Source organism: Hippichthys cyanospilos, chromosome 15 (genome assembly GCF_059441005.1).
Source record: "Hippichthys cyanospilos isolate Australia breed blue-spotted pipefish chromosome 15, RoL_Hcya_1.0, whole genome shotgun sequence".
Classification (NCBI taxonomy): Eukaryota; Metazoa; Chordata; class Actinopteri; order Syngnathiformes; family Syngnathidae; genus Hippichthys; species Hippichthys cyanospilos.
Window position 1 is genome coordinate 12,557,183 of NC_142383.1, and position 12,426 is coordinate 12,569,608.

Sequence of the window (12,426 nt, forward strand, 5' to 3'; positions counted from 1 at the left end):
GCGGCTGTTGCGATTTGAAAATTGCATTCAACTACATCGAAAAGTCGATTGGGATTTGCTCTCATAAGTCAAGGTACCACTGTATTTTGGCCGGGACAAATTTAATTTTGGCTTCATTGTGTGTCTTGTAGGACAAGAGAGCCACTGCCAAAGCTTCCTCCACAAAACCACATCCGGAACGCAAAGGAAAGTGAGCGACGGGACACAGACTACCAAAATGACAAAACATGGAATTACCCTCCACATGTGACACACCTCCAAAGGAAAAAAAAAAACAAACACAAAAGCGTCGAAGAGCTCAACTTGTAGTTTTATAACATTTGTAAAGTATCACTTCAACGAAAGCATGAGCGTTTTTTTCTACGAAACAACCCCCCAAAAAAGCAGCAAATGTCACTGAACTAAGATGACAAAAAGTGCTTCCTGTGAACTGTAACTGCATGACGACTGCTGGTGCATGACTTCGACCTTTTGAACTGTCATTATCTACAAACTAAAGAGCGGGCCGGCCCATACTTGGGAGCCCCCCCCCCCCCCCCCCCCCCCTGCTGTTTGACCCCAGTAACAGAGCAGTCCCCCCAAAAAAGGAGTAAGCCCACCCCTCGCCGCCAATGGCGGCCGTTGCTTCTTCCGGTTCTGTTTTGCGTGCGCTTGTCGTTAATATGCACTCTCTGCTATGTGTCGCCGTGCGTATGTGTGATCTCTGCCGCATGCCTTTCTCGCTTCTGAGCCCTGGCCCCTGATTGGCTCAAAGGCCTTGTGATGTCAGCACCGGATCCCGAGAGCCTCTACGCTGGCCCGCTTTTGAGTGTCCCGTCCTTTCGTGCTGAATCGGCCTCCCCTTTTTGTCGTCGTTGTTTTTCTCCTTGAAAAAAAAAAGCTCGAAATGGTTACCTTTTATTTTCTTAAGAGCTTGGACTTTTATATTTTATTTTGAAGGGTATGTTCACGCTCCACAGCAGAGCATAAATGAATAATGTCCCTTCTTCCTTCGTCATCTCTCCAAAACCAGTAGCCTCACTTGATATGCAGAATACTTTTTTGCACCTATTTCATCCAGTGATTCAAACAATCACCTTGGCAGTAGGATGTGGTGGTGTCCAGTTAAAAAAAAGAAAAAAAATCAAGTGACAGTACAGTATTGTGCTATTATGACGCGTGATTGTGCAGGCAGCACTGTGATTGTCATCATCGTCCTCGACCCCCAGACTTGTGTTGTGATGTCACAAACTAAAGCACACGCAATCAAGATAATTACAGACCGGTCAGGGTGTCAGATGGTGCCAACTTGCCACAGCAATAAAATCCAAAACACTCGAGATGAGCGAGCGCTGCTAGAAAGTTCTGTAGGGGTTTGATTTTTTTTTTTTTTTTGTATTTTTCATGGCATGGCTTGCATTGACCTTGATCCTTATGTGAGTGAGTCAGCGAGAAAATGCTGACACGGGATTTGTCCAGTGTGATATCAGTGTGGGACTGCAGACGCCTGAGAGATTTGCATCTGTATTTTACAGCATTTAGCATATCAAGCAGTGTTAGTACAATGCAGGATCTAATCCAATGAATATGTACTGTATCTGGGTTTAAATCAAGGATAGGGAGCCTTTTTCTTGAGGGAATGGCCAGGCCGCAAATTATAAGTTATTCGAGTCCTGGTGGATTGTGTCGTTAAATGCCAGGGACGTGTTTTCACGTTTTTTAAGAGTCCGAACATTAAATCAGATACTTAAGTACATTATTGACAATAATTTCCAGTACTTGAATGGAATTGAATGTCTGGACTCTTAAAAAAAAAAAAAAAAAACGTAAAAATACGTCCCTGGCATTGAATGAGTTAATTGGACAGCCGACATCGGCCAAAAATTATTTTGACGTTTTACCCTTATGTACTGTAACAATTTACTGCAGTTGTACACAGGAAAAACTGTGTCATTAATTACTACGCGGAAATCCATACCTTAACCGTGAAATCTTAAATATATATATCATGAAGTTTGATCATTTTGCGGATCTGTCATTCAAAACCACGAAAATTTTGAATTTAACAAGCTACAATTAAGCGAGTAATGCAAGAAAAATGTACAAAGAATTGATCTGGAGGTCCCTACTTTTTACTCAACCTAAATATGTAGTCTGTTTAAAAATAAAAATCTCAACACTGAGCGCCATTGACGTAAAAGGACGTCAACGGGAATCCTACTGAGAAATGTCACCAAAAATCCTCCAAATACTGCTTAATGATTAAGCTGGCAAAATGAAAGAAAAAAAATGATTATGGTCGACTATGGTTGGCATTAAAAGAGTTAACTCTGTTAAATATGACGCCCATTCAACTCCTAATAACCCAAACACCCAACACAAGAAATAAATCCCTTATAACGTCATTAATTTTGCCATGCAATGCATTGTGTAAACCAATAAGGAAAGTTTTTTTTTTTTTTTTTTTTTTTTTTTTTAATTACTGCCACCCCTGCTCTTTATGAGTAATAGGTACCAGGCCAGCCCATAAATAGTGAAACTCCTCATATGATTGACACCGTTTGAAATGCATTGTAAAGAAAAAAATGCAATTTTATTCATTGTAGATTTTTAAATTAACATGATAATTAATTGGCAATCTCTATTTTTTCTGCCAAAAATCCGTATCGACCTCAAAATATCCATATTGGTCGGGCCTTAAATTTATTCTTACATTTTATGACAATTTTAAAAATAAATCACGGTAATGTTTGTAAAAGTCTTCAGGATTTATGCCTATGAAATTCACCAGGAGAAAAGCCATTTTGTATCACAATCAGATAGTCATGTGTCTCTCTGAAGAACCAGTGGCCAAATTCAAAAAGGAAGTCATCCATTTTGGTTTTGCACAGATCTCCTCCCAAATTTTAATGCGTACTAATAATTCCAAAAAGGGAATTTGTCCAAGCAAATATCCTAAACAAATGGGTGATGCAAAATAGTTCGCTTTTTTTTTTTCATCTAATTTAGCCTGAACATGATGTCAAACTGATGAATATTGTAAGTGGCCCATTCATTGCGACTGATTGTCCAAATGTTCCCCATTCCTCACCTCAACAAGCTTTTGTTAACATCATCTAAAACGATTATTATTGGGGTTTTTTTGGTTTTTTTAATGTAGAAACTTGATGTTGTCATATTGCAGTAGCACACACATGCGCTGGACATTCAAACGCAACAAATATATCCCATAAGTACTGTAAGTGCTACTGTAGCCTGAACAAGTGAAACAGACTGAAATGAATGAGCACATTATTTTGCACCTTTCACACATTTTTACATGGCCAGTGCATGCACTATCGTTGTCACATATCACATTTTCCACTGGTAAACATGCCACTCAGGTTTTTAGTTATTTCCAAAAACTATGAAGCGTTTTTATTTTTTGCAGTGCTCTTCCCTGTGAGATGATTGAGTGTATTCGGGCGCGTGACTATTTTGTTTGTTCGTGTTTTTTTGGGGGGGGGTCAGGGTATAGGTGAAATGTGATGCTTTGTTGTGTGAAAACACAAAACAAGATAGCTTTGAAGCAGGCATGTCACTTGAAAAGGTAGCGTTATGGCCAATGATGTATTTTAAAGATTATTGTAACATTTAAACTGTCAAGAAGAAGAATAGATCTCACCTATACTCCTTTAGAATGGATACATGACAATGTAAACGCAATATCATATTACTCTATCCTAAGGAATGCAACTGCACCCATGCACAAAAAAAAGATGTTTTTATGAAAATATGTGTATAAAAAATATATGACAAAATATATTTCATTAGAATGCTATGCACCCTCATAGAGTTGTTATGGATGTTCTTTCAGCATTACCTAGTTAGCCGATGCCCACGTGATGGGGAATGTAGAGGCTACGTAGCTTTGACCACTTTTTTCTTTTCTTTTCTATTGGTCCAGAAGAAGAAGAAAAATGTATACAAAACTTTTAATCAGAGCTGTTCTGAGCTAAAAAAAAAAAAAAAAAAAAAAATGTATAGATCATCTTACCCTGTACACCAGCTCAAACCATTTACAAGACTTAATAAACAAAGATGTGACATACTTTTTTCATTCTTAAATGATTCCCAATGTTACACTGTTTTACAGGTGAATCTCAGTAAAATTGTAGATAATTCATTTATTTTCCAAAGTGAAAGTTTTTATTCAATGCTGAATGTTTAATCTATTATTTAAACGGGAAATTACGTTTAAAAGGCCAGTTCATACTCAATATCTCCATTTTTTTTCTTTACTTAATTTCACAATACAGTATTATGTATTTTGGTTTTCTTTAGTACACTAAACTATCATCTTCAGATTTTTTTATGTATTTTTATTTTGAAATACTATGTAATGACTGTATATTTTGACTTTGCACTGGATTTATTTTACGTATTCATTGAGATGCGTTTTTTTTTTTGTGAATTCGTTTTGTGTCATTCGTTTTCCGGCTTCCGCACAAAAACAAACTACAACTTCCGCAATCTGTGACGCCCCTGCTTTCAGCCAATCACAGCCTGCCGCTCTACGTACTACAGTAGGAGGGCTTTCTGGGTTGTTTTGGATTCGGTGGTAGCACATGGAGGCAACTGGGCCCCGCATTTGAAGCTACTTTGGACAATTTATTTCGGCCGAGAACGCGATCGCCTCCGAGTTATGTCAGCGGCAGGTCAGACGAGTCGGAGCCGGGATATCCCGGCCGTGAGACGGGTCGCCGTTCTAGAGGCTGCCCACATGCCTCACGACTACTCCACGACCCCCGGGGGGACCGTATTCAGCACCACGCCCGGAGGTAACTCGGCCATGGGTCAAGCTGGGTCTTTACAATTCCAAGGACAACTTACTTGTGATTATCTTTGTTTAGAGGCACGTGAAAATGATCAAATGCTAATCCGTTGTTAGTGTGTGTGCTCTGTGCTTGTTTGGTTGAATGCGTTTTTGAACAAAAAAATGAATAAATACAATTAATCAAAAAATAAACTAAAGGTTCATCAATACGTATCACAGATCTGCACGCTTTGTGTTCAAATGGAGTGAGGAAAAAAATCCCTTATTTCTCTATATATCTGTAGTTATGTCATATTTAGACATCTATATTCACTAACGTAACACATAATCTTTAACCTTTCTTTGGACACAGCGAATTTTGCAAGATTCATTCATAAATGTACCATAAATTGACACCTTTTAAACACATTAGCTTTTTATCAGTTCTTTAGAGTTTTTACATCTAAGATAACAACTGAACATCCCAATTTTGATCAATATTGGCATTTGATGTAGGTTTATTAATACCGTATCATAATTTGTGTGCAATGATATAATTATCAATTAAGTAAATCAAGAAACTCATAGAATGTTCTTAACGTATAATGTGTTGCTATGTATTGAGTTGTGGGTGTCTTCGGGGCTGGTAGTAATTTTTAGTGCTCACTGTTGTCAATAAATGATACGTATAGCCAGTAATGTACCAAAATTTTAATAAAAAACAACTATTAAAAAAACTTTTTCCCTAAATTTCAACATAACTGAAATGCTCAACTATTTTGTAAAGTTGAGCATAGTTTGTAAAGTCGAGTGAAAATATACATAAATAAAAACATATAAATACTGTACATACATAAAAAAAGGTGAATGCCTGCAAATGTTTGAATTTCATGTTTTCGTCAGTTTTTAGAAGCTTGATGTTTGCAGACAATGAAAAACTGAACATTCAAAATTTCTTCATGACATGAAAAACTGTCAGCGAATATCTTGCTACCTTTTGCAACATTTTACAAAAACCTGATAAAACCCCAAAATTCACAAGGTTTACAAGCATTTGATTCGTCGTGAGATACAGCTTTATTGGTGCTCAGATTTGTTTAAAAGAAAAAGCCACATATTTGTAATTTTGACAGATATTGATGCTGACAATTGTCCTGCTTGATAATGAATTCACCCTTATTGCTGTGCATCAGAAAAATAACATTTTGACAGGTAAAATGTTGCCCTCATTGCTGCTATTGGACAATCATCTATAGGCTTCATCCCAAGTCCTGTCATTGTGTAATGCCCCCATGTTAATGATCAATACTTTAGTTGTTCACTTCTTTGCTGTCTCTTCATGGAAAATATTATGAGCTCCTGCACAGTATAGTGATATAAAGCAAAAATATCAAATCACAAAATCTGAAAATAAGAGTGTTTTCCCTCCGCAGCAGTGAGAAAGTTGATGAAATGTCCACATGCTCAAATGGTGTTCAGTGATAGTGTTTGGTACACGTTGCAGGTGGGACACATTCGCACTGATAAAACACATAAAAAATACAGCTGCCTCACTCTATATGTGTCAACAGGGTACCAGAAAATAGGTCATTCAAGTACTTGCATGGAGACTGTCAAGATGACTTGACATTGTAGAATGTTGAATTGCCATTATAGATTGTTTTTAGTGACAGGTTATGAAGATAAACCGGCCCAGTCCTTTTTGGGAAACTCTTTATCTTGCTGAGCTCCGTGTGTATAAGTAATGCTGTCTTTAAAGGGACAATGTGTGAAATTGTGACCGTTTTTCATTAAAAAGGAATAAATTAAATGATTATGAATTTTTAAAACTTACAAATAATTGTGTTCTTAACGACCAACTGTATGTTTTAAATACAATCATAGGCCTAGTTATCATTAATTGATATTACATGGGGGGGTGGCACTACGCTGGGGGCGGCAGCACCACCTGCTGTCCGTAATGAAAAATGGTCTAAATCTTGCACATTGTCCCTTTTAATAAAAGCCTGCTAACTACTGAATCAGGAAGTGTTTCTAAGCACACTAGTAGCATCAGCCATTCTGCCACTTGGTAGCGCACAAAGACAAGCAGAGCAGACGGTCTTTGCTTGTGTTTTTTCTTTTTTTTTCCTCCAATGTACTGCTGGCGTATGCCCTATCCACTATGCAATAATTGAACATGAATTTATTTTCATCACTCGTTATAATTGGAAATAATCCCTTTTTGTGGGGTGTCTTTTTTTCCTCGCCACCTTTGCAACATTGCATATGTCTGCAAGAAAGGTTTGTGTTGAAAATAGTTGTATCAGTAGGAGCGTCGAGGCGGATAATTTTAGTCATCCTATTTTTAAAGTCGACTTACCCAACTTGGTCGACTTTTCCCCCCACCCCTATTAGTGCTCAATTTTGAGGGTCCCGCTGCAGTTGAGACAGCGCATTAAATATGCAAATTCAGTACTTTCTTTCTTGGTTCTCCAGGAACACGAATCATCTACGACAGGAAGTTCCTGCTTCAGTGTCGCACCTCTCCCCTGGCTAACACGCCCCCGAAGCTCCCCGACATCCCGGGAGTTACAAGGCAGCTCAAACGAGAATCGTCCACCGAGACCTGCCAGCCGGGAGCGTGTGAGAGCGCTCACACTGAACACAGCCAACATGCAGAGAGCGCAGGTAAACATTGGAGAAGCGGCCTAATTCCAATTATGCTTGTGGCGCAAGAAAATATTACAACCAAGACACAAAAATGTGTGTGAACCAGGGTAATTTTTGCCTTGAAAATTCAGTTCATAAATTGAGGTTCCACTCTATGATTTTTACATTTCTGAATTGAACTCATGACATAAATTCATTTTTTTAAATGAGATTTTAAGTTATTGGTGATGTACCTGAATATACTATATGTATATATATGTGAGACGTTTACATGTGAAGTCTGTACTGTGTTTTTGTTTGTTTGTTTGTTTGTTTGTTTTTTACTTTCCACACTTTTCTTCCCATAGGAGAAGATGCCCAGTTTGACATGGACATTTGAAGAGGATTCAAACTCTATGAAAGCTGTGTTGTGAGAGTAGATTTTTTTTTTTTTTTAATGTAGGCGCTTGTGGAGTACAACATTAGTTTCCTGAGAGGGAAATTGTGTTTAAAAGTGGACTGGATATATTGTGGCATATTAACAATGATGAAAGTTTTAACAAAAATCAGTTTTACCTAAATATTATGTTAATAGTATTGTATTACATAATATTGTGTCTTATACACACACACACACACACACACACACACACCTCACTTGCAACTGAAGCCAATTTCAGTATTGGTTGCTCTCTGGAGCAGTTTTATGATCATAAACTTCTAGGAGAATAAAAAAATGGCATTAATTTAATGGGAAAGAAAGGTAGATCTTTTTATAGAATGAACTGTCATTCTAGGGGGAATTTTGTGTTTCAAAAAAAAGCATGTCTATCCTAAAATGGCAAATTATTGTTTAAAAGTGTTGAATGATGTTTACAGTATTTTTATCAATGAGATGTGTTTTACCTTTGCGTTGTTAATTCGCATTTTGATTCATGGTGCAGGAGCTAAGTTCGTTCAAATAATAACTCATTCAGACTTGTTTTGAAATTAAATAATTTCATGTTTTACTGTACAATGTAAACATACAAATGGGTCAATGTGACCCAAAATTATTGATGACATTAAAGCGCTCATAAATGCACGTAGCTTCGAAAAGGCAAAATGTCGTTCTCATGTGTTGTTATTTGAAATCCAGTGCGTCATTCAGCTTTGTGTCATTTGAAACTGGCAAAATGCAAGCCATCGAATTCTATCAAACCAAATAAGAATTTCATTTACATTCGAAAGTCTGTGATTCTGTCCGTGTTCTTGGCTCGGCTCAGTGGCAACCGCACTCCTCCACCACCATGTCCTCGTGGTGCCTCATGATCATTTTGCCGTTTTCGTAGTAGAGCATGGACAGCGGCTCGAGACGGGTGGGCGCGCAGGACAGACACGGAACCTTGTGAGGATGGTGAAGCCTAAGAAGGCTCTATGGAAAAAGAAGAAGAGAAGCATTTTTAGAAACAAAGATTTTTTGGAAGTTTTTTCGTCCCCTCTTAACAGTAATTTTCCGGCTTTGCAACAAAAACAACTGTCATGACCCTAGGGGGTTGGCTGTATTTCTGTTGTTTTGTCTCCATCTGCAGGCGTTTTTAGGTCGTTGCGCTTATTTTCTGTTGCCATCAATGCATCCATGCAACGCCTCACTACAAAGCTGGTCTGCTATTGGTCAGTGTCTCCACACGGAGATGCTGGTCTGCTATCGGTCGGCCTCACTCGTTTCAAAATGGCGGAACGGTAAAGCTTTGTTCTATAGTGAGTGGTCACAAAACCGTATTTATAGTACATTTTACTGCTTAATTCAAAGTTGAGTGGGTTAGCCATGGGTCCCAAGGGGGCCCACTGTATAGCAATGAGAGTGATTCTTACCTGCATGTACGCGTGGTTTGTGGGCTGGAAGTTCTCATCTACGGGTGTGGGACAAGCACCCTCGCAGCGGAAGGCATTGTAGCGTTTGGGGTAAACCATCCACTGGCTCCAGCCCAGCTTCTTGAAGTCCACCCACATGTCCACTTTCCTGCACAGAGGATTCTTCTTGGTCTCGTCTCCAGTTGGAGCCGACGCTGATGTTTTTCCTCTCCGGTGGGAGAACCTTTTGGCCCTGCGGCGCTTCATCCCAGGGACGTATTCCCTGTCCTGGCTTACGTACTTGGAGTGCACGGCTGTGTGGATGAGACTGGGCACCCACTGGGCTTTTGGGTCCTGCCTGGCAAAGACCACCATCATGACCCGGTTTGTTGGAAAGTGCTGGATCATCTCCAGATCCTGCTCAGCATCCTCCTGCTGAGTTGTAGATGTTTCTTTCTCCTGCCATAGATGGAGCATCTGAGTCATGGAGAACACCCTCCAGGAGGAAGGTCTTATGGTGTTGGGATTGGCCCTCAGGCTTCCCAGAAAGAACCTGCCGCCAGAGCAGCTTTCATCAGAACATGAGTAGTAGATATCCACCGAAGCTCTGGGGGACTTGCTGAAATCCGGCAGGCGGATGCGCAGCTCGGCCTGTTGGATGTGGTCGGTGGCGGACATGGAGGACATGTCAAAGGTGATGGACCACTTCTCGCCTCTCTGCTCACAGCCTGGAAGAAATGCAAGTACAAGTTGGCATCTTGAAAATAGTCCTCGATTGGACTTATTTAGACGACAATCTTTTTTTTTTGTAGAAAATAAAGGCTAGTGCAAAAATCACAGCAGTGTGAATTATTATGCTAGAAAAACAATAATAGTCGCATTTGTTCTTGCTCCTGTGTGCCATGAAATACACTCACCAGAGGTTGAGCTGCACTGTGGTTGTTTACACAATCGGCATTTGGCCCTATGTTTATTAGAAACGCTAAAGGAATACTTGCTTAGCTATTTTCGGCTGTGAAAACAAGCTCACATTGATTTGATACTGTTTTTATGTGCAACAATTATGTACAGCTTTCTCCACTTGCTGTAGACTAAAAATGACAACAAAATTGCTAAGGCCCCAAACTTTTTTCAGAGAGATCTTGAGCACCCTCAAAAATGGGTAGGAATGCCCATGGCTAAGCGCTAATCTGGCCCTTGTGTCTATTTAAGTGCTAAATGTTGTACTTCTTGACTAGACAATGAATCTTCCATAAAGTATTGAAATTATGACTCAAAACAATTGCTCTCTGACTGTAAAAAAAAAAAAAAAAAACAACGATGGACATAATCTACCCACAAACAATGAGTTTTAAAGGGAGTAAATAAATTTAAATATATACTTAAAACGTGTAAAAACGGCCTAAGCAAATATCTAAAACACTTCTACAAACTATGACCAAATCCCATTGAAAATATCACTGTTTTTAAACATAACACTCACTTTTGGCGACAAAGCTTGTCACATAATCCGAGTTATGCAGTCCAGGTTTGTCCTCCATCCAGCTCTTGTCTCCGGCACGGTTATTTGTCATCATGGTCCGGTAGAGACGCATCATGAAGACGGGGAGTCTTCCGACCTTGCGCGGTTGCAAAGTGAGTCCCGAGCGGCTGATGGAGTCCTGCAGCAACCGGTCTGGGAGCATGGTGGCAACGCACAAACCCAGCAGGAGGAAAAACACTGCCGCTTTCGCCATAATTCCACCGTTGAAGTGTCGTCACCGATGTAGGCACTGGACTATGCTGATGATGCATATGAGATCCTTGCCTCCGCTTTTTATAACACAGTTGCACGAAAGAGGTAAAGTCTTTGAAGGGGATGTGACAATTTTCGATTGTTTGATCCAATGCCGCGCTCAACGCGCATGAACTTCTATATCAACAAGCCTTACTTTTTTTTTTTCTGCCATGATTCATCGAAACCTCAATCCTTTGTAGTGGCCGAAGTGCGAAAGGAGCTGTTGATAAGAAGCCCTCACAATAATTTGAATTAAGGAGATTAGGTTTTCTTCTGATTAATGAGCAGGCCACAGCAGGAGTTAATCACACACACAGGCAAGTTCAGAAAATACAATTAGTCGATATTACGTCATCATTTGATATTAGATGTTTAAAAATGTCCCCAGAATATTGTTTGCGTCATTTTGGATTCCAACACTAATCAACGGTTTTATTATTATAACCAAGATCTCAAAATAAAATGAAAGAAAATGGCATCAACACTTAATTGATTGTAATAGCCCATTATTGTTAATAAAAGGAAGATTCCATCATAATTTATGTAAGTATAATTTTCAAGCATTATTTAAAAACAAAAATAAAACGCATGAACCGTGCACTTTAGCAAATATCACTACATTCATCATTCAGCAGCTGATCAACAGCAAAAGCTGTCATAACCAAAATCACAGAATGAAAACATTGGTAAATGATATTTTAATTGTAGAAGACTTAATATGAATATTTAGGCTAAAATAAAATCAGCAAAATAGTATCGAATCCTTTATCCCTGGATGAAAAGAATAACAAATTGTTATATTTCCATTCGTTTTTTGTTTTGTTTTTGTTTTTTGTTTTTTTTTGCTCACCAAACCAGAAAAATGTTATTATAATTATCCTACGCACAATTACGACAAAAGTCTACATTCTTTTTCGTAGGAAGATCATTATAAATGTATTAATGTTTAATATTGTAGGGTCAGTCTAGAATTGCAATACGCGCGTCATGTTGGTAATCCATTTTTTAAAATTGTATCATTTTTGAGTGTTTTTGAGGTGAAATACGTAATTATTCGTTGATTTTTTTTATTTGAAGGTGCACAAACACAAGGGAGTTGAACAGAATTGATCACTTTTCAGCGCAAAAACTGCATTATAGTTGATCGTAACATCAAAGAGTTATTAATGAGGTTATAATTGGATCTCTTTGATGAATCCAATGGCACAATCACACTTGAAAAGGATGCTGCGAACATCAAAGGGGTCTTTTGAAAGCGTTTCAATTGTTCTTGCGGAGTAAACGTTCTTTATAGAAGCATGCTCTTGGTTTTGATCTGTCTCGTAAAATCATTTGATATTTAAAACTAATCAGTAAATGTCTAAATGTCAACGCACTGCTTAAAGAACTTAACTCATCAATAAATAATGTA

The 12,426-nt window shown here is 38.6% G+C and overlaps 3 protein-coding genes across 10 annotated transcripts in view; 2 read left to right on the forward strand and 1 right to left on the reverse strand.

Moving 5' to 3' along the window:
- Positions 1-3,117, forward strand: part of LOC148411737 (uncharacterized) — a 64,937-nt gene extending 61,820 nt beyond the window's left edge. For all 8 annotated transcript variants that reach the window (XM_088434222.1, XM_088434225.1, XM_088434227.1 and 5 more), the window contains one exon: positions 132-3,117. Coding sequence is in view for 1 of the 8 variants with exons in the window: in XM_088434227.1 (XP_088290353.1) it covers positions 132-194 (63 nt within the window). In the remaining 7 variants the exon portion in view is untranslated. The remainder of the gene's footprint in view (positions 1-131) is intronic.
- Positions 3,118-4,215: 1,098 nt separating this feature from the next.
- Positions 4,216-8,510, forward strand: LOC148411739 (eukaryotic translation initiation factor 4E-binding protein 2-like). Its single transcript, XM_088434236.1, has 3 exons — positions 4,216-4,799; positions 7,253-7,444; positions 7,774-8,510. Exons 1-3 carry the CDS (start codon positions 4,664-4,666, stop codon positions 7,803-7,805), a joined length of 360 nt encoding a protein of 119 aa, XP_088290362.1. The 5' UTR covers positions 4,216-4,663; the 3' UTR covers positions 7,806-8,510.
- Positions 8,504-10,836, reverse strand: LOC148411740 (nodal homolog 2-A-like). Its single transcript, XM_088434234.1, has 3 exons — positions 10,722-10,836; positions 9,260-9,966; positions 8,504-8,819 (listed from the first exon to the last, which is right to left on the reverse strand). Exons 1-3 carry the CDS (start codon positions 10,834-10,836, stop codon positions 8,667-8,669), a joined length of 975 nt encoding a protein of 324 aa, XP_088290360.1. The 3' UTR covers positions 8,504-8,666.
- Between the last annotated feature and the right edge of the window lie 1,590 nt (positions 10,837-12,426).